This window comes from Xyrauchen texanus, chromosome 11 (genome assembly GCF_025860055.1).
Source record: "Xyrauchen texanus isolate HMW12.3.18 chromosome 11, RBS_HiC_50CHRs, whole genome shotgun sequence".
NCBI lineage: Eukaryota > Metazoa > Chordata > Actinopteri > Cypriniformes > Catostomidae > Xyrauchen > Xyrauchen texanus.
Genome location: NC_068286.1, coordinates 27,315,963 through 27,338,355, shown reverse-complemented (window position 1 = coordinate 27,338,355; position 22,393 = coordinate 27,315,963). Strand labels below are relative to the sequence as shown.

The window sequence follows — 22,393 nt, the reverse complement described above, 5'->3', positions numbered from 1 at the left end:
AATATATTTAGAAAATAAATTCATTCTTGCAATGAAAAGGGCAAAAACACCATTCTCTGCAAGAGCTATTTTGTTAGATATAAGCGGTTTTGAATAAAAGTCGCTAACTGGTAAAGCCAAAATATATAATTCTATTAGAAATATAAATACATTTTCTGTCTCTGTAAGAAAACATTTTATAATTAAAATCTTTATATATTAAGATAAAGATAATTTAATTTGAATTAAGCTGAAGCAACAGTCAGGGAATTTCTGTCAGACTAGCTTAATTTTCACCTAAAACTCTCAGTCTTATAAAACAACCTCAAATCAGTTTTGCAATGCCATAAAAAAAATCACTTGTTTGACATAAAAAAAGATTTAAATAAATGGTGCATTAAAATTGTATGAAAATCACAGTTAAAAACATTTACTCATAACCTTCTCATGTATTCTCACAGTGGTACATAAACAAATTTGATTTGAATTTTTTTTTACCATACGAGGAATTTTGGAGGGGTGAAACGCAAAAAAAAAAAAAAAAAAAACGTTTTTAGTGAGTGACGTTTTTCCTGAACACTCCTCTCATTTACTATTGGTGGGCCCAACAGATAGTCCCGCCCCAAACTCATGCCATTGATTGAGAAATCGTGAGCTTAGAATTACACAGTTCTATCTCCGTTTAGGGTAGTTCTGAGATATTGAGCATCAAAGTTTTTACATCCCAGCTGGCAAAACTGTTATGTAGTATAATCTACTATTATAGCTCAACAAGACCATCACCCTACAGTAACTTTGAGGATAGAGTATCAAAATCCTGGCACATTTGGAAATGGGATTTTTTAAGATGGCCCAAATGGAGATAGAACCTTATAATTCTGAGAGCTCTGATTCTGTTTGGAATTATAAGGTTCTATCTCCACTTTTACAAATAAAACCCCACATTTCAAAGAATAAATGTATATAGCCATTGATTTTAATCAATTTATATATTTATAATACAAGCACACAGCTTGTAGTATATAATATAATATATAATAGTATAGTATACATCAAAGCCAAGCAAGTTTGTAAGAAAAAAAATATTTTTATTTTCAAAGAACATGGACATGGAAAAATTACAGCTAAACAAAAATGTTTTCTTCACAATACTACACCCCACTCCTCTGTACTGTAAAAACATTTAGGAAGCATCTTACATACATTAAAAATGGTTCATTTAGTAGATTAAAACATACAAAATATTGTGTAACATCATGAAAGTTATGTTTTCATCCCTTTCCACCCCCACCCCTCTGTGCTCTGAAACATTAAAAACAGTGTTCATTTATTTCATTAAAAACATTCTAAACACACTTCTAATCAATAATGTATTGTTGTAAATCCCTTGACATCCCCAGAATACAAATGTTTTTTTTAAAGTTAGATAGACATTTATATAACCATTCCAGGTTATGTTTTAATGTTGGTAAGTTAACATGTCCCACACAAACTTATAATCGTCCCACATTTGGGTTGTTTGGTGGTGGTCACCCTAAAGGGGAGTAAAGTTAGAAATTGGTGTTAGCCAAGTTGCAGTTGCCCATCTACAAGGATACAAGGATGTTTATTTGTCACATACATAGATTTACAGGTGCAAAACTGTAGGCGAGCTGTTGGTGAGCTAGTAAGCTAATGTTAACGTTCGCTAGCAAATTAATGCTAACGTTCGCTAATGGCAAACAAGCTGGTTTACATTAGCTAGCTAATGATATGTGCTTCAACTTACCGATCTCTTCTAGTGCTGGCGTCTGTACATTTATGTCTTTTGGGCGCCATCACCGGCTTCAAATGTCCAGGCTAATGTCCAGCCCTTATCTCTGTGTCCAGGCTACAGACCTAAGAGGTGGGTTTTGATTGGTCCGTCCGTGTTCATTCAGGTTTTTGATTGGATATTGAATCTACTGGAGATAGAACCTTATAATCCCAACTGGGTTTATGTTTTGTGAGATGGAACTTTTTTATTTTATTAATAACTACTAAAAAAATATATTTTTTTACAAAAATAACACCACACAGGCATTAATAAACACCTAATGGATAAGATTATGTCAAAAACTCAATTTCGACCAAAAGTGGAGATAGAACCGTATAATTCTAAGCTCACGAAATGTTGCCATGTCGGGCAGGTTGTTGTGTTCAAACAAACAGAGCAATATCTTAATAGCGCCATAGTTTACACACTTTGTGTGGAAATTAACCAACAAATGGCTTACTTATAGTTGCCTCTGCATATCAAACTAGGATACGATAAGAATTGTAACAGCGTAAAAATTACACACTTCAACTTTAATGACATTCGAAATGAGAGCAGTTCAACCAAAAGAGAAGCTGCTTTGTGATTGCACCAAGCATTTTTTGGAACAGGATGCAAAAGTTTGCGCAGACTTGTTTATTAAACTCTCTCTCATTTTCGCTCCTTACATCTAGCAAGCTATCTTGTTCTCCATTTTTCTTTCAAGGGCATTTTCTCTTTTTTGAAAAATGTCCAGCTCAGTTAAAGAAAGGCTAACAGCGCACTGTGAACGACACTGCATCTGTCTTAAATGTCTGTGTGGCTGTTTGCCTGCCATTATCTCCAATGCAACAACAGCAATGTGAGTGTGATTACAGCTAATAGTAACTGCAAATTAGGGTTTTGCTGATGGGCTGCATCTGCTGCTGGTTGAGGGTCACTTATGTCCTCTTCCACAATCGGAGGTTCTGTGTGCACCACTTCCGGTTCTGTCGTAAAACCACTTCCACTGCCAGAACCGCTCTCCTCATCACCTGACAAACAGAAACATTCAGTGAGGAGAAATTTACAGAAATAACGTGGAAATGATCAAAATTGAAACTAGAATTTTTACTTCAGTTGAACAACGCAGATTCACTGAATGCTAAAAAATGTGATGGATATGATGACAGCAATGTTCACTAAATACATTTATTACTGATCAAAATTATTTCCGAAAGAGAAACAGTTCATCGGCCAAACTGCAGTGTCTTTATACTGACAAGCGACATAGCAAAGTAGAAACTCTACTAAATATTTTAGAATGAAGCCTCAGTCACAGCCACAGATGTGAAATGGCAAAATATGACAAGTTGGCTCTTAGAAAAATGGATAACTTTTACTCCTATTGAGAAAAAATAAAAATAACCAACATGTTATAATGGTTTTTCCTACTGTTAATCTAACCACTAACCCAAACCTAAACCTAAATCTTAACATTAAGTCTAACCTCTTACCCAAGAGGTGGTAATAAAGCATTATTTTTCAATAATTCAACAGGAAATTATTCTACTTAAACCACAGTTACCACACCTTAAGACATCATTCAGGGTTATATCTCAAGACATGTTCTGGTTTTCGACTCTAAAACACTCTTGTTAGAGCAGAGGTGGAAAGTAACAAATTACAACTACTCTCATTACAGTGCTTGAGCACATATTTCAAATTTTCTACTTTTCTAAGTATAACTAAATAATAGTAATTTAACTTTTACTTGAGTTGATTAAAAATGAAGTATTCAACTTCACTACAGTAATCAGAAAATCACAGTCTTACTGTTCATTTCATTTTATTCTGGAAAGGAGCCGTTCATTCAGGTACGAGGGAACCGTCTGAACACGTTTAACCACTGATCAAACTTCACTTGTTTTTAAGGTAGGCAATGTTTTAACTGAGTCAAACATTAACACAATGTAGTTTGAAATAGATGTGAGGATATCTTGTTAACTTTCTACTATATGTCTAAAACAAACTTTTAAATACCTTAGAAAGATGACTTCACTAAACATTTATTATTTTTCCCCACCGTCACATACACAGACAGGCTCTCCGCTTCTATCAATCTGCATCAGTTTGGTGTTTTACTCCTGCGTTAATTCCGTAACCATTCTCCCCTCTTTTTCAAAATAAACTGTCCTAGGAGTAATACTCACGCTCGCAGTGCTGTACTGTACTTCCCTGCCCTGTGCTGCTGTTTATCTGACTGAAAAGCCTCACCCGCTAGAGGCCAAAAGTGTGAAAGGAATGGATGTTATAAAAAGAATGGATGAGAAATCACAAAACATAATGTAAACAAATCTGCCAATTTACTTAATAATAATAACTCGATATGTTAAATAACTATAATGTTAATTAAGACTTTATTATTACAACTTTAATACAATAATACATATACAGAACAACCACTTTTAGTATTTGAATCAATCATATCTCTTACTAAACACTGTGTGAAATGTTTAATTTTGCCTTATTTTATTCAGTTGGCATGCAGGAGTTGATAACATTTTGCTTAATAATCTCATTCCATACCTGGATAATTGCTGTAATATCATAGAGGATAAATTTCATCCTCTATGATATTGCATTATATTAGTTTTGTACAGTATGTTAAATTAATAGCAAAAATACTTGGATATATGTGAATGAGAATAAACCTGAAATAGGTATGTGTTTCAGTCACAATGCAGATTACGTACAGTCAGGTCCATAAATATTGGGACATCGACACAATTCTAATCTTTTTGGCTCTATACACCACCACAATGGATTTGAAATGAAACGAACAAGATGTGCTTTAACTGCAGACTTTCAGCTTTAATTTGAGGGTATTTACATCCAAATCAGGTGAACTTGTAGGAATTACAACAGTTTGTATATGTGCCTCCCACTTTTTAAGGGACCAAAAGTAATGCAAAAGTGTTCCATGGCCAGGTGTGTGTTATTCCCTCATTATCCCATTTACAAGGAGCAGATAAAAGGTCCAGAGTTCATTTCAAGTGTGCAATTTGCATTTGGAATCTGTTGCTGTCAACTCTCAATATGAGATCCAAAGAGCTGTCACTATCAGTGAAGCAAGCCATCATTATGCTGAAAAATCAAAACAAACCCATCAGAGAGATAGCAAAAACATTAGGTGTGGCCAAATCAACTGTTTGGAACATTCTTAAAAAGAAAGAACGCACCGGTGAGCTCAGCAACACCAAAAGACCTGGAAGACCACGGAAAACAACTGTGGTGGATGACCGAAGAATTCTTTCCCTGGTGAAGAAAACACCCTTCACAACAGTTGGCCAGATCAAGAACACTCTCCAGGAGGTAGGTGTATGTGTGTCAAAGTCAACAATCAAGAGAAGACTTCACCAGAGTGAATACAGAGGGTTCACCACAAGATGTAAACCATTGGTGAGCCTCAAAAACAGGAAGGCCAGATTCGAGTTTGCCAAACAACATCTAAAAAAGCCTTCACAGTTCTGGAACAACATCCTATGGACAGATGAGACAAAGATCAACTTGTACCAGAGTGATGGGAAGAGAAGAGTATGGAGAAGGAAAGGAACTGCTCATGATCCAAAGCATACTACCTCATCAGTGAAGCATGGTGGTGGTAGTGTCATGGCGTGGACATGCATGGCTGCCAATGGAACTGGTTCTCTTGTATTTATTGATGATGTGACTGCTGCCAAAAGCAGCAGGATGAATTCTGAAGTGTTTCGGGCAATATTATCTGCTCATATTCAGCTAAATGCTTCAGAACTCATTGGACGGCGCTTCACAGTACAGATGGACAATGGCCCGAAGCATACTGCGAAAGCAACCAAAGAGTTTTTCAAGGGAAAGAAGTGGAATGTTATGCAATGGCCAAGTCAGTCACCTGACCTGAATCCGATTGAGCATGCATTTCACTTGCTGAAGACAAAACTGAAGGGAAAATGCCCCAAGAACATGCAGGAACTGAAGACAGTTGCAGTAGAGGCCTGGAAGAGCATCACCAGGGATGAAACCCAGCGTCTGGTGATGTCTATGCGTTCCAGACTTCAGGCTGTAATTGACTGCAAAGGATTTGCAACCAAGTATTAAAAAGTGAAAGTTTGATTTATGATTGTTAATCTGTCCCATTACTTTTGGTCCCTTAAAAAGAGGGAGGCACATATACAAACTGTTGTAATTCCTACACCGTTCACCTGATTTGGATGTAAATACCCTCAAATTAAAGCTGAAAGTCTGCAGTTAAAGCACATCTTGTTTGTTTCATTTCAAATGCATTGTGGTGGTGTATAGAGCCAAAAAGATTAGAATTGTGTCGATGTCCCAATATTTATAGTCCTGACTGTAGTTGAGAGACAATTTGGAGACATTTAGAATGTTTCAAATGGCTATTTTTATTTAAAGAAATTTTGTTGGATTTTCTCCTCTTTTCTCCCCAATTTGGAATGTCCAATTCCCAATGCGCTCTAAGTCCTTGTGGTGGCATAGTGACTTGCCTCAATCCGGGTGGCGGAGGACGAATCTCAGTTGCCTCCACACCTGAGACAGTCTATCTGCGCATTTTATCACGTGACTTGATGAGCACATTACCGCGGAGACCAAACGTGTGTGGAGGCTCATGCTATTATCTGTGACTTCCCGCACAACTCCCCACGCGCCCCATCAAGAGCGAGAACCACATTATAGTGACCATGAGAAGGTTAACCCAACGTGACACTACTCACACTAGCAACCGGGTCAATTGGTTGCTTAGGAAGCCTGACTGGAGTCACTCATTCGAACTTGTGGTAGTCAGCGTAATTAATTGCCAAGCCTGTATTGTGATTTCCGCATGGTAGCGCAAACATTTTCAATTGTGTAATAATAAAAACAAATTCTTGCGTCCCAAATTAGCACTTTGAAATGCTTTTGTAAGGAATAGGTGACACAGTATATGCCATCACGGGTAAAGAAAAAATGTATAATCATACCATAATAATAATTTGCAATTAATGAATTTGGCAGTATTTTTTTATAAATTTTAATGCATCCTTGGTGAAAGGAAGCATTCATTTCTTTCAAGAACAATAATGTATTTATGTTCTAAAAATTCAAGCATATATATTATATATAATATAATTTTCATAAAGTAACTTGCAAATTATTTACTTGAGTAGTTTTTTGGCAAACTACTTATTTACTCTTACTTGAGTAATAATATTTCTCAATACTTCTACTTGTGCTCAAGTGAATTATTTCTTGAGTAGCAGTACTTTTACTTAAGTAAAAAAAAAAATACTCTTTCCATCACTGTGTGAGAGGAATGGAAGCGTAGCGTAGTTCTAGCGGGAAGACTAGCAGCTGTACATCATCACATCATTAGCTGGGTAATTCCTAGCCAATCGCATGTAAGCCATTGCTTTATAAGTCCACTCAGAATCTATCACATTGCTGTTTCGGTGTGCTCACACGGCAACCTCCACCACCCCACCACCACAAGTGAGCCCTGTCCCGCACGGGGGTAGGCTCCTCGCCCCTGCCTCCTATCTCCGGCAGGACATGACGGTTCCGGGTACAACTCCCTCGGACCGCCGGATGGGGCCTACGCCAACGAGAGAGAGATTACTTTCTGTTTTACATCTATCAAATAAATGGCATCTTAAACTTCACTCAAGCCTGCGTGTCTTCCCAATAGAAACTACTTTCTTCTGCAACGGATTCAGCATCTTGGAATAATAAGGTAGGGTGTTTTTTTTTTTTTTGAGGGATCAAAAGAGAGAAACTCAGAAACTGAGAAAGATCGCTTCTGGGATTAACTTTTTTGTTGCAGCTCTCGTCATAAGTAACATCTCTTCAAAATAGCCAAGATGTACATTTAAGCGCACTTCTCAGCAGCAGTGAGTGTCTCCTTATTTCCATTGTAAAGCTTAACAACTGTTTTCAACACATCTGAGATGCAGGGTAAGACAAGGGAGCGTGAGGTCACTTTTTAACCAAAATTGAAATAAATGTAGGATATTTTAGACATTCTTAACTGATTTACTTCAAACAATGTCTTTGTTTTATATTGTTATTTTGATGTGGTAGCATGTGTGTGTGTGTGTGTGTGAGACGAGACGAGAGAGAGAGAGGGAGCCCAAGGACGCTTTTCAATCAAAACTTAAATAAATTTCAGATATTTTAGACATTGTTTGTCATTGTTATCTGATTTACTTAACCAATGCCTCTATTTTAATTGGTTATTTTGTTGTGGTAGCCTGTAGGAGTCTTTGAAATAACTGAAATAATTTAGGGAAGTGATATGGAACCGTTATATGGTCAAGGTCTGGAACTACTTCTTAGCCATGCATTTACTGGAAAATACTTGCACACCTTAGAACGTCTGTCAACCAATCAGAATGAAGCATTAGACAGACCCATGGTATAAGAGGAAAATAACTTCTGTGTTGCAGAAGAAGAAAATATTAGGATTTGGAACGAGATGGAGGCATATTATAGGTTATTGATACAAATCAGTCATTAGTATTACATAAATGAATATGGAAAATGGAAAGTGTTGGATAGGAGGGTGTTTTGAAATTCTGTTTGTTGATTGGTTGGTCTCAATGGGAATTTTTTCAAATAAATATTTTGTTTTAGTTCAAGCCATAATTTTGCCATTTTGTTCAACATGTCACAATAAAGTTTTATTAACATTTTCCAAACAAAGTAATTTGACTAATTGAAAAGAAAAAAAAAATGGTTAAGTATTCATTGCAATAGACATTAAAGAAATCCAGGTTAAATACAAGTCAAGCTCAGTCGACATCATTTGTGGCCAGGGTTGGGAGGGTTACTTTTCAAATGTAATCTGTTCCCCTTCTGTCATTCACTCAACATTGTAATGTAATCTGTTCCCCTTCTGTCACTCACTCCCTACACCAGGCAAATTTACGCCCTAAAGTGATGCTTGTTCGCAAATCGGTGTTCTTCTCGAGCCGAAGACCCGCAGAGGGGCGCAGTTCAGTCGGCTGTCCCCCTCCACCTTGAAGGTGTATGTAGCTGCTATCGCAGTCCTACACGATGCAGTAGATGGCAAGTCACTAGGTAAGCACGACTTGATTATCAGGTTCCTGAAAGGCACCTGAAAAGACTGAACCCTCCCCGGCCTAGCCTGTTTCCCTCCTGGGATCTCTCTGTGGTCCTCTCGGGCCTTCAGAGACCCCCCTTTGAGCCACTTGATTCAGTTGAGCTCAAGGCCCTCTCCCTGAAGACGGCCCTCCTGATCGCGTTAGCCTCCATCAAGAGGGTTGGGGACCTGCATACGTTCTCTGTCAGCGACACCTGCCTGGAGTTCGACACATACTCATGTTATCCTGAGGCCGTGACCAGGCTACATGCCCAAGGTTCCTACGACCCCCTTCAGGGACCAGGTCATGAGCCTGCAAGCAAGATGCCCCGGGAGGAGGCAGACCCAGCCTTCTTGTTGCTGGGCTGAGTGGTGGTGGAGTAGTGGGCTAAGGCACTGAACTGGTAAGCAGAAGGTTGTCAGTTCAATCCCCACTGCCACCACCATTGTGTCCTTGAGCAAGACACTTAACTCCAGGTTGCTCTGGGGGGATTGTCCCTGTAATAAGTGCTCTGTAAGTCGCTTTGGATAAAAGTGTCTGCCAAATGCATAAATGTAAATGTGTCCAGAATGTGCTTTGCATATCTATTTGGACCGCATGCAGAGCGGTCTGCTTCGGTGGATGGTGGAAAGGACGCTGGTAGATCACTGGGTCGTTGATGCTATTTCCTTAGCTTATCACACCCAGGCCGTGTCCGCCCCTTATGAGTTCGACCACACTCTATGAGAAGTGTGGCATCTTCGTGAGCACTGGCCCATGGCGCCTCCTTAGCAGACATCTGCAGAGCAGCGGGCTGGGCAACACCCAATACCTTTGCCAGATTTTACAATCTCAGGGTTGAGTCGGTCTCGTCCCGTGTTTTGTCAGGTCCGAGCCGGTAGAACTCGGTAACGCGGCACAACCGACCGGGTGTTCCGCTTGCACACAGTGCCCTTCACCAAGTCGATCAAGTACGCCTTCTATCCCAGGTTAGCCACTAAGCGTCGCTCCCTGGATGTTCGTCTCTCTAGCCTTCTGGCCTGCAAATTCAGCGGACCAATTCGCTGCCAGACCCACTACGAGTCACTGGTGCTCTGTACTAGGGTCAGGCTCCACGGGCTTAGTTCCCTTTTCAGGCAAACTCCCGTGATGTATTTCCCGCGGTACGGTCCCACTGTCAGCAGACCCGCATTTCCCTTGGGCAGGCCCGCTGCCCCGGTCGCCATGCTTGTAGAGTTCCCCCTCATTAGGCTGACCTACCACTGCAACATTTCCCACTTACGGCTTCACAACCCTTGTGGTGTATTTGCCACATGTTACCTCCCCCTAGACTGGGCAGGATGTGGCCTCCACAGGGTATTTTCCCCCTGAAAAAAATAGGACTAGGAAAGACCGCCTTCCACGACACATTTCATACCGTAAAGATAGCCCCAGCCACTTCACGTCATATGTGAGAGACATAGTGAGAGAGAAGGCCGCGGCTGCTGGGCTTGCTCCCATGCTAGTCATGTAGCTCCTGTTTCCCCCCTCAGGGGTGCGGGGAACCTAAGGTCTGTATGTAACATCTCTTTGGGGGCATTGTGGAGGGCTACATGAGGCCGACATAGTTGCCTCTAGCAAGCAGTAGCCTGCTTGCACCTGAATCGACAGTTAACGTAACACAGTCAGTGCGTGGCATTTTTATATGGGACCCCTGGTGTCACTTAATTCAACACAACGTCGAGTGAGTGATAGAAGGGGAACGTCATGGTTACTGTTGTAACCTCCGTTCCCCGAGGGAATGAACTAGACATTGTGTCCCTCACCACAGCACTAGACCTACCACTGTAAACGGCCATACCTTATTTTCGGCTCCTCAGTGCAAAATCCTGACTGGCACTCGCAGCCCCGCTTCCATTTATACCTGTATGTCCGGGGTGGGGCATGCAAATTATGTCTGCCAACTTGACATTAGCCTTTTCTCAGGTTCAGAGGTACATTTGGTGTCCCAGGAAGACCCCTTGTGTCACTTCATTCGACACAACGTCTCGTTACTTCCCTCGGGGAACGGAGGTTACAACAGTAACCATGACGTTATAAATAATGACTACTAAGTAAAAATTGCAATCAGTAATTTAATCCAGTTACCTCGATAATAAAATTATTACTATAATAATATTATTACTTTTAGTTCCCAAACTGGGGTACGTGAGGTGACAATGGGGGTACGCGAAACAAATTCGGAGATTTACCATTGTTTTAATTTCATGGCAGTATAAAATAACATTCAAACCCAGTTCATGTATTTCTCACTGCAAAAATAATTTTGTGTGCCCTCTAGTATAGAAACACCAAAATGGTTGTGTCATAAAGGTCAGATAAATATGCAATGAAATAACCCTATCTTTTACGGTTGAAAAAAATGCATCTACTCACGTGTCGTACGTCCAAATAACACGACCAAATAATTTTCCACATTCACAAGCAGTAATTTCCACTCATATTTGCTCGCACGCTATAGACCTGTTTTTACATGGTTGCAATATGTTTTTTCAGCAAATGAGCTCAACTTCGCTAACAGTGTCAAATGTGACATAAAAAGTACCTTGAGCTGACCGCGCAATTGCACAGGTTCTTACCCACAATGCTCGAAGTTGGCCGTCAATGCCATACCTGCAATGATTCGGAATTCCAGGCACAGAACCGAACACTTTTCTTGCATACCGCGATGAGGGGGAAGTTGAATATGTATATGATTAATATAACATGTACAAATATAACGTTTAATATGAGGGAGTTGTTTTACAAAGATAATTGTGTGAAATATGCTGAACGTTTGGAGGGTTACGCCACTGAAAACCACTGTGTTACAAACATTTATTTATTTTCTCATCAAGCAAATACAGTTAGAACAGATGCACTGAAATATATCTTGGTAAACATTAAACAAAATCTGACAGGATATCCTTAAAATAAAAAAAAAAATAAAAAAACTATGTATTGCATTTGGCATATAGACTAATTGGTACTGACCAGTCATTAACTTTCAACTGCAATAAGTAGATCACAGGCTGTATCATCTTCATTATTATTAATAATGCAGTGCGTCTAGTGTCTGTCCTCTGCTTGCACATGATCCACAGTCAAACATTACCACCTAACGTTTATGGGTGATTATATGCTAATGTTTAAGGAGGATTTTAATGACAAAATATTAATAATAATAAAAAATAAATAAAGTCTTGTTTTAAAGAATAGATCGAAATAGATTAAAATTTCTATGAGTTTTTAAAATATTTCATTTGCCAGTATTTCTCCCTCACCCATTCTTTTGAACTTGATTCTTATTGTAACAATACATTTAGAATAAGTATCAAAATCAGATAAATTATCCATTGCACGTTTCCCCTAAGAACTTAATAACAGTTTAAATTACAATGTGGATTTTTTTTTAAGAAAAAATGCTGAAATGCTGTCCCAATTTTTGTTGTCATTTCAACGTGAATGCATTTCAGAGAACAATTTTAGAGTTTCAACTGATGTTAAGATGGAAATGAGAAGTCACAATATTTAGACAGTACGCATCACGTGTACAGGAATTCTGGCCATTCACCAGGGGTAGTGGTCATTTCTCCACTTCTATTCCTGCTCCCATGAAAACGATCAACAGATGTGTAACCCGCACAAGAAGAGACAGTCACAATGTCGAATAAAACTGCTTTTATTGGCAGAGATAGCAAAAGTACAAAAGGGCAAATCCACAGAAGAGTAGTCAAGGGGAGCATAAGGTCGAAGCCGGGGAATCAGAATATAGTTAGACGAAACAAGCGAGTTGAAAAGACAGGGGAAGCTAGGGGAACACTAGAGCTGGCAAAGCGAAGGGGTAAACTAAACAATAACCAACAAGTGTGGAGAGAAAGGGCAGCGTATATATATATATATATATATATATATATATATATATATATATATATAGGGGAAAACGAGCAGTGCAGGTGAAACTAATAATCTAGTGATGGGAGCGAGTGCGGGTGAAACTAATACTCTGGTGATTGGGAGCGAGCGTGAGAGCTAGAGGGGGCGGGGTGAACTTGAGGATCAGAGTTCGTTACAGTACTCCCCCCTCTGCTACGGACGGCTCCGGACGGCCGCACTCGGTTGCGAGGAGCGCGACCTCTGGGAAGTGGTGCTGGACGATCGGGATGCTGGCAATGGTAATCCAGCTTGAGGGCTTGGTCCAGGACATCCCTCGACCGTACCCACGACTGTTCCTCAGGTCCGTAGCCCTCCCAGTCTACCAGATACTGCAACTCGCCACCCCGACATCGAGAGTCTAGCAAGGCCCGGACCGTATAGGCGGGTTGACCTCCGACATCGAGTGGTGGAGGGGGTGTTTGGGATGCCGTGGGCGGGAACATGGGGCTATAAAACATGGGCTTCAGAAGGGAGACATGAAACACGGGACAAATTTTGTAGCGGGGTGGCAAGAGCAATTTATAGGTGACCGGGTTAACTCTCTTAACAATTTTAAAAGGGCCGACATACTTTGGGCTTAGCTTCTTGGACGGGAGATGGAGATGGATGTCTCGGGTCGAGAGCCATCCCCGCTGGCCCGGATGGAATATGGGGGCAGGTCGGCGAAGGCGGTCTGCCTTAGACTTCTGGGTCTGGGTGGAGCGTTGTATCCGGTCATGGGTGGCTCTCCAGACCCGGGCACACCTCTGGGCCCAGGCATCCACCGCCGGAACGTCACTGGGGTCAGCCTCCCACGGGAAAAGGGGTGGTTGATAGCCCAGGATGCATTGGAAAGGGGTGAGACGAGTCGAAGAGCTGACCAGGCTGTTCTGGGCGTATTCGGCCCAGGGAAGGTAGGTGTGCCAGCTGCCTTGGTTCTGGACACAGTAGGCTCTCAGGTATTTGCCAATTTCTTGGTTGAGGCACTCAGTCTGGCCATTGGTCTGGGGGTGGTATCCCGAGGAGAAGTTGAGTTGGATACCCAGTCTGTCACTGAAGGCTCGCCAGAAGCGAGATGTGAATTGGGTACCCCGATCTGAAGTAATCTCCTCGGGAATGCCGAAGTTCCTAAAGACGTGGTTGATCATGTGGTCGGCCAGTTGGGTAGCGTTGGGTAATCTGGGTAGGGGAATCAAGCGGCACATCTTGGAAAACCTGTCTATCACAACCAGGATCTCAGTCCGACCGTCAGAGGGGGGTAGGTCGGTAATGAAGTCCATGGCGATGTGGGACCACGGTCGGTCGGGTATAGGTAACGGTTGGAGGAGTCCTGCGGGAAGGTGACGAGGCGTTTTGGACTGGGCACAGACTAGACACGAGAGCACATAGTCGTGGACGTCGTCCTTGAGCGAGGGCCACCAAAATCTCCTTGCGAGTAGCTCGGTAGAACGGGTAATCCCCGGGTGGCCAGAATAAAGGGAAGTGTGAACCCACTGCATCAGCTGAGGGCGAATAATGGTGGGTACGTACATCTTGTTGGGGGGCGGTTGAGGAGGCGCGGGCTCGTTGCCTTGAGCCTGCAGGATGGCCTCCGTCAATTTCCACCTAACGGGTGCGACGACGCACGACGTGGGGAGAATGGTCTCCGGCCCCGGAGGTTCAGAGCCATGGCTGAAGAGACGAGAGAGGGCGTCAGCCTTGATGTTCTGGGAGCCCGGGCGAAAAGTAACAGAGAAATTAAAACGAGTGAAGAACATCGCCCACCTGGCTTGTCGGGGGTTCAACCTCTTGGCCGAGCGAAGGTACTCCAGGTTCTTATGGTCGGTGAAGACGACGAAAGGGAACCTAGAGCCCTCCAACCAATGGCACCATTCCTCAAGGGCAAGCTTAATGGCCAGCAGCTCTCTATTCCCGACGTTGTAGTTTTGTTCGGGGGAGGACAGTTTATGGGAGTAGAAAGCACAAGGGTAATGCTTCGCGGGAGTCCCGTGTGGTTGGGAGAGTACTGCTCCCACCCCCACCTCAGAGGCGTCCACCTCTACCACGAACGGGAGAGTGGGATCGGGTTGTTGGAGAACTGGGGAGGTCGTAAAGGCGTCTTTTAGGGCCTGGAAGGCCTGCTGGGCGGGTGCGTTCCATGTCAGGAACTTCAGGTTGCCTCGTGTCAGAGAAGTGAGAGGTGCGGCGATTTTACCAAAGTCTCTGATAAAGCGCCTGTAGTAGTTGGCGAAACCCAGGAACCGTTGGAGCTCCTTGAGCATCCTAGGTTCCGGCCAGGACAGGACTGCGGCAACCTTGTCGGTCTCCATCTCCATCGTTCTGGCAGACAGGACATAGCCCAGAAAGGAGACGGAGGGACGGTTAAAGGAACACTTCTCTGCCTTTACGAACAGGTCGTGTTCTCTCAGTCTCTGTAACACTCTCGAGACGTGATCGGTGTGTTCAGAGAGCTTGGGGGAGTAAATTAAAAGGTCGTCTATGTAGATGACGAGGAAGAGATCCAGCATGTCCCGGAAGATGTCGTTCATAAACGAATGGAACACTGAGGGGGAGTTGGCGAGGCCGTACGGCATCACCAAGTACTTGTAGTGCCCCCTGGTGGTGATGAATGCAGTCTTCCACTCGTCCCCCTTGCGAATGCGTACGAGGTTGTACGCGCTCCTGAGGTCAAGCTTCGTGAAGATCTGGGCCTTACTGACCTGCTCGAGGGCCGGCTGGATGAGAGGCAGGGGATAGGCGAACTTCACCGTTGCCTTATTTAAGGCACGGTAATCGATACAGGGGCGAAGCCCGCCATCCTTCTTGCCCACAAAAAAGAAGCCGGATGCTACAGGGGAGGTGGATGGCCGAATTATGCCACGACTGAGCGCCTCGTCGATATAGTCCTCCATGGCTTTGGTTTCAGGTAGCGTTAAGGGGTACACTCTGCTCTTAGGGAGTGGGGACCCCGGAAGGAGATCGATGGCGCAGTCCACACTACGATGTGGAGGGAGACTAACCTGGGTCTTCTCGAACACATCAGCGTAGGAAGTGTACTCAGGAGGGATGGAGACCGGAGATTTCACTTCGGGGCTCTCTACGAAGGTGGAGAACACCGGAAGGGAAATACAGTGAGACAAACAGTGGTCGGTCCAGCGCAACAGCTCCCCTGTGCGCCAGGAAATGTGTGGGTCGTGAAGTGCTAACCAGGGGTGACCCAAAACCACTGGGTCCCTGGGTGACTGAACAATAAAAAACTGAATGAGTTCTGTATGGAATAAGCCCACTTGGAGGGACAATGGCATGGTTCGAAAGGAAATAAAACCCGATCCGAGGGGTGCCCCATCCAGAGAATTAACTTTGAGAGGTGGCATGACCGGACTGAGTGGGATAGCTAGTTTTTGGACCAAGCCATCGTCCAAAAAATTCCCCGCTGCCCCGGAATCAACTAGGGCTGGGGTAGAAAAGAAGACATTGTTAAAACTCAAAACCACAGGGAGGCAGACTTGTTTCTGGGTAATGTTGAGAATGACGGACGTTCTCACCTGGCTTTTGGAGAGGGAAGGCTGGGGACAGACCGGGCATGAGGCAATACTGTGACCCGGTGTGCCACAGTACAGACAGAGGCTCTGCGTCAAACGTCTAGTGTGCTCTGCTGGTGTTAATGGAGCGTGACCAAGTTGCATGGGTTCAGATTTGGAAGAGCATTCGGGAGTAGGGGGTTTAGACGTGTTGGAGCTCACTGAAAGCTCTTGGACGACTGAGGGGCTGCGAAAAGCGCGGTCACGAAGTAGATTATCTACTGTGATGGAGAGCTGAATATAATTCTCCAGCGACAGTGACTCTCCTCGACATGCTAGCTCCATCTGCAGCTGGCTGTTCAAACCCAGGCGGTAGACTGTTAACAAAGCGGGGTCGCTCCACCCGCTACCCGCGGCAAGGGTGCGGAAATCAAATGCGTAGGCTGCGGCAGTGCGTGACGCCTGTTTCAGAAACACGAGGCGACTGCCCACATCCCTACCAGCTGCCGGGTGATCAAAAACCACGGCAATCTGGTGGCAAAACTGATCATACGAAGTAAGAAGGGGGCTATTGGCAGTCCATAATGCGGTGGCTCATTGCCGTGCTTTACCAGTGAGCAGTGAGATTAAAAAGTGTACTCTCTCACTGTCAGAGTGTAAAAGGGGGTGATACGTCATGTACACGCCACATTGCATCAAAAACCCCTGACAAGCTTCCGACGAGCCGTCAAACCTCTCGGGGGGTTGAAAGCTTGCGGCGCTAGGAAATGCGGTGGGAACATCAACGGGTACAGGGACAGACACAGGTGGAACAGGGTGAAATTGATCCGAAATAGTACGTACCGTAAGTAGTATCTCCTGTATCTGCTGTCCCTGGGCCGTGAGCGCTTGGTCGTGTTTCCCAACCGTAGATCCTTGGGCAGAAAGTGCCGCACAAATCCGCTCTAGTGAGCTGCGGAAATCCTCCGTGGGATCCATTGTGACTGTCTTCTGTATGGTTGGTTATTATGTAACCCGCACAAGAAGAGACAGTCACAATGTCGAATAAAACTGCTTTTATTGGCAGAGATAGCAAAAGTACAAAAGGGCAAATCCACAGAAGAGTAGTCAAGGGGAGCGTAAGGTCGAAGCCGAGGAATCAGAATATAGTTAGACGAAACAAGCGAGTTGAAAAGACAGGGGAAGCTAGAGGAACACTAGAGCTGGCAAAGCGAAGGGGTAAACTAAACAATAACCAACAAGTGTGGAGAGAAAGGGCAGCGTATATATAGGGGAAAACGAGCAGTGCAGGTGAAACTAATAATCTAGTGATGGGAGCGAGTGCGGGTGAAACTAATACTCTGGTGATTGGGAGCGAGCGTGAGAGCTAGAGGGGGCGGGGTGAACTTGAGGATCAGAGTTCGTTACAAGATGGTCAGGTGCAAAAATTAAGGAACATTTATGACTAATTTTAGCTATCCAAGCTAACGTGATTTTCACGAACGTGTCTTACCTTTAAATGTTTATTTAAATTATATGTCAGGTCCTTGGAAAATTACTGCATCTTCTCAATGGAAGGTAACCTCTAAATTGCACTGAATTTTTATATTGTTTCCCTTTTCTCCATTGAAGAGACAAGAATGTTGGAATTTCTACAAAAATAATAATATTTCTCCAGTGGCCAAAAAAGTTATGACTCATCCCTCGATGAAAAATCAAGGTTAACACCCCACGATTTGCCCTGTTCAAACCCAGGGTTAGGCCTATTATAGTTTTGGATTTTTTATTAAAAAAAATGTATTTCTATTTTATATAGCATTTTTCATTTCAATGTAGCGAATCAGCTCTATATTCTTCCACCATTAGGTAGCGAATCAGCTCTATGAAATATTAATAATCAATCATAACTTGTTATAATCAATTATGAATATTTGGATCAGTTAATCGGGTTAACTTGATGTAGCTACATTAACATTACAACCAAATACTCGGTTCATCCCGTGAACACTCAATTTTGGTTATTAATTAATTAATTAATAGAAATGTACATTTCGGGGCAAGGAAATGTCTTTCTTACTAAGTATTAAGAGCAAGTAGTCAAAATCTATGATTAGTGACTTTAGATATGAGCTTGAGACACAGACAACTTTACATGTGACATGAACAAGACTTTATTAACTAGACTAAACATTTAAACTACTCTAACATACATATACATACATTCATACAGTTTACCAAGGGAAAGAGGGCTGAAAGGTGTACAGGAGGACAAGAAGTTATAGCATTGTTTGAAGTTCAGCAGATCAACAGCCTGAGCAAACCATCATATTAGTTCTGACACGCCCTTTTTAGAAAGGGGTTAAGGATACTTAATGTATCAAATAATGAGACTAAGTTTGATACTTGCATGTCCCATTTGAATTAAACTGTCCTGATGCAATTTGTTGAGGCTCCAGTTGATCTTTGATGATGTTGTCTTGATATCTTTGGTGAATGGAAAGACAAGGCCGTACGTAGCCTGGCACACGCTTGGGAGTCCTTGGGGCCTTCTAGTTTGGCATCATTCAGCGAGAGAGTGAGAGAGCACAAGGAGAACCAGAAAGCAAGAGATAAGCGACAAGAGAGAGGAGAGAGAGAGAGGAAGTGGGCGCAGCAATTTTATACCCTCAGGAAACAGGTCCCACCTCTCATTGGCTCGACCAATAAGAAGGGTTTGAGTTCTAGGCGGGAATTTGGTTTATTGCTCTTTGTTGTAAAATTGCCCATTGCATGTGCAAGAAAGAAAATAGGAAACATACTTGTAATACTAATATGTTGTTGTTATCGACATATCATGTACACAGTCATTTCAATCTTCAGAATACCAAGTTATAGAGACCAAATATGCCACACATATGATTTTGGTTAACCATAGTATGCAAAGTCTGAAACATTAACCCATTAGTTTGCAAGAAAACATAGATCAAGCACATTTAAGGGAAAATGTGAGATGGCACATTAGATACATGTCAATATTTATCACATGGATATATAGAATATATATATAGGATTAACAGGGTTCATTTCTCTTTCTCAGTAAGAGAATGAAGTGAGGGTCAACACTTCTCTGAACATTCCTTTGGAGGTCGTAAAAGTCTCCCTTACTCTGGGCATGAGAGAGTTCCTTTGTCAAAGCTCATTTGCATGTTTATGACAGTAAGAGATTTTGGGCTGAATGACTCAAAAGATAGTAAAACATCGCGTAATATCATTCTACAGAGATCTTATATTCGAATTCAGCTCGGACAAATCGTAAGGTTTAATTTGATACCAAGAAACATGTGTTTAGTACACTTAGAAAGGGAATATACACTGAGGCTATTAAATATGAGGCCTCAGAGTTTAAAACACACAACGAAACAGTTCTAACGAGTTTGATATACCTCAGAAATACACAACATACAGGGATTACACGTATTTCATTAGCAATATGCAGTTCTGTGTTTAACTGAAAAACACACACACATTTTTACGTTCAAAGTTTCCCCCTTCCTGTCCACACGATAAGCACGTGGTGAGCATGCGGATGTCACATGCGGTTCTCTGTCAATAGTTCATTGTCTCTTGGTCAATACATTTATTGTGCTTGTGGAGACTGGTTGGCGCTATTTCAGTAATTAGGGGAGTTTTTAAACAGTAAGTTCTTGTTTGTTCGTGAATCTGTTAAAGCCACTGATCCTCCGCCATACCTTACATCAATTTAGCTTAGTTCTCGCTAGTTTTCACACTTTGTCTGTTAGTTTTCATTTTCTCAGTGTTCTCTAGTTTCAATGTAGTTAGTTTTCATTTTATTTTAGTTTAGATTTAGTTTAATGTTTCATTTAAAACTTCTAATGTCATTACATTTCTCAATACAGTCTTTTGTTACATCAATCTAGTGGCATTTTCAAGTTTAATTAAGGTGGATTGTACATTTTTCAAATTTTATAAAATAGGGTTGAAAAGTGTCCCACTTTCGCATATTCAACCTACTTTGAATTAAAGACTAAAATACAATTCATTCAAGATCTATTTGAGTTTATTTTTTGTAGTTTAAAAAAAAAAATTATAATTTTTCCAAACATTTCAGTTTTTATTTTTATTTCAGTTAACAAAAATGTTTTCATTTAGTTTTCAGTTTTGTTTTTGTTAACAATAATAATTTACGTACATTTTTTAATTGATTACTTGTGTTAATGTGTTAATTTCGACAGCCCTAATATATTGTAATTTGTATAAATGTATTTTGTTTATATTTATAATAAAAAATTTTATTGTGTATATATATATATATATATATATATATATATATATATATATATATATATATATATATATATTAGGGCTGTCAATTTAACACGTTAATTCAGTGCGATTCATTTGACAAAAAAATAACGCGTTAAAAAAATTTACGCAATTAATCGCACCATAATAAGGAAGATTCCTGAAAAATGCAAGCTTGTAGTACCACCTGTTTACTCCAGAGGGCAGTAAGTGAAATTTCAGCTGTATGAGCAATGCACAGTTTATACAGTGAAGAAAACACTTCATTAGGCAGAACAACACAAACATGCGTTACATTCTTGCGTTCCAAACACTTGAAGGAGCACAAATGCGAACTAAGGGATCTCAAGATGTGTTTAAAGATTGAGTATTAAACTATATTTAACATTTTATGTTTATGATGCAACGCACCCGAGACGCTACATAAGTATGTCTGACGCAGGTGTAGATTGACGGGCTCTTAAACAAGCCCTCATAATAAATCTCCAACTGATTGACAAATTCACTTGTGAAATAGATTGCTATGAACTGTATGCCAATGATTGACTTATGATCAATAATATGGTAGTAAACAATGCATTGTATTCTAAAGCCACTTTTTGTATTGTCTTGTCAATGATTAACTCTTCTGCTACAAGAATGTAATGCATTTTAATTATCTGAATATTTTTTTTTTATATATATATATATATATATATATATATATATATATATATATATATATATATATATATATATATAATATTGAAAGATAACTATGTATAATTATATATTGATATCAATTTGTAAAATCTTTATATATTGAATTATTGCTATATGAGGGGCTTTCTCAGCAAACATTTCTATATGCGATTAATCATGATAAATTATTCGGGATACCATGTAATTAATTTGATTTAAAATCGATTGACAGCCCTAATATATATATATATATATATATATATATATATCCATCCATCTATCCATCGTCAACCGCTTATTCTGTGTACAGGGTCGCGGGGGGCTGGAGCCTATCCCAGCTAACATTGGGCTGAAAGGCAGGGGACACCCTGGACAGGTCGCCAGTCCATCGCAGGGCATATATATATATATATATATATATATATATATATATATATATATATTATTATAATATTTATATAATTTTATATATAGATAGATATAAAACAATACATTTATACAAATTACAATGTTTTTTCTGAGATTTATATAAAATTGTTATGTTTTTAGGAGATTTTTTTTACTGTGTTTTCATTATATACAGAAATGTTTTGTGAAGGTGACTTACTTGAGTCTTGGAAGTAGACATCTTTGCCATTGTATGCGTTTCGTAACTTGTTGGTCATCACTCGCAGTGTCATGATCTGTTGTCTTATAAAAGTATCTGGTCTTGTGATGTCCACCTCTACCTCTGGGTTATTCAGCTGGTTTGTTAGGCCATCTTTAACAACTTCTGGAAAATATCTGAAAATTAACAAACAGTTTGTGTTTTATTTTTATTTAATATTTCATGAAAAATAAGTCTCCACAGTTGGGGTTACACCCACACATGAATCATTCACTTTTAGTTATGTATCAAATAGATACATTTGATATAATCTATATTTGATTAAGGATCGTTTTAAGTGAAGTCATGGGATAAACAAACACAAGTCCATTTATTTACAAATTGAACAAAGATTATAATTCAGAGCTGTAAACACATGTCTGCTTTATGCGTCTTTTAAATGTGTAATTAATTTATGCTGTTTACTCTGGGCGAACTGGGTTCCTTTTACTATGTTAATATAAATATATCAAAATAAAACCAAACAAGTGTTTTCACAGAGCATCCA

At 41.0% G+C, this 22,393-nt stretch overlaps 1 protein-coding gene across 1 annotated transcript in view; it reads right to left on the bottom strand.

Annotated features, from left to right (window-relative positions):
- Window positions 1-1,277: 1,277 nt before the first annotated feature.
- Window positions 1,278-22,393, bottom strand: part of LOC127651337 (glypican-6-like) — a 103,319-nt gene continuing 82,203 nt past the window's right edge. Inside the window, exons 6-7 of the mRNA XM_052137115.1 lie at window positions 21,847-22,022; window positions 1,278-2,787 (exon numbers count right to left, since the gene is read on the bottom strand). Of these exons, the coding sequence (XP_051993075.1) occupies window positions 2,591-2,787; window positions 21,847-22,022 (373 nt within the window). The 3' untranslated portion in view covers window positions 1,278-2,590. The remainder of the gene's footprint in view (window positions 2,788-21,846; window positions 22,023-22,393) is intronic.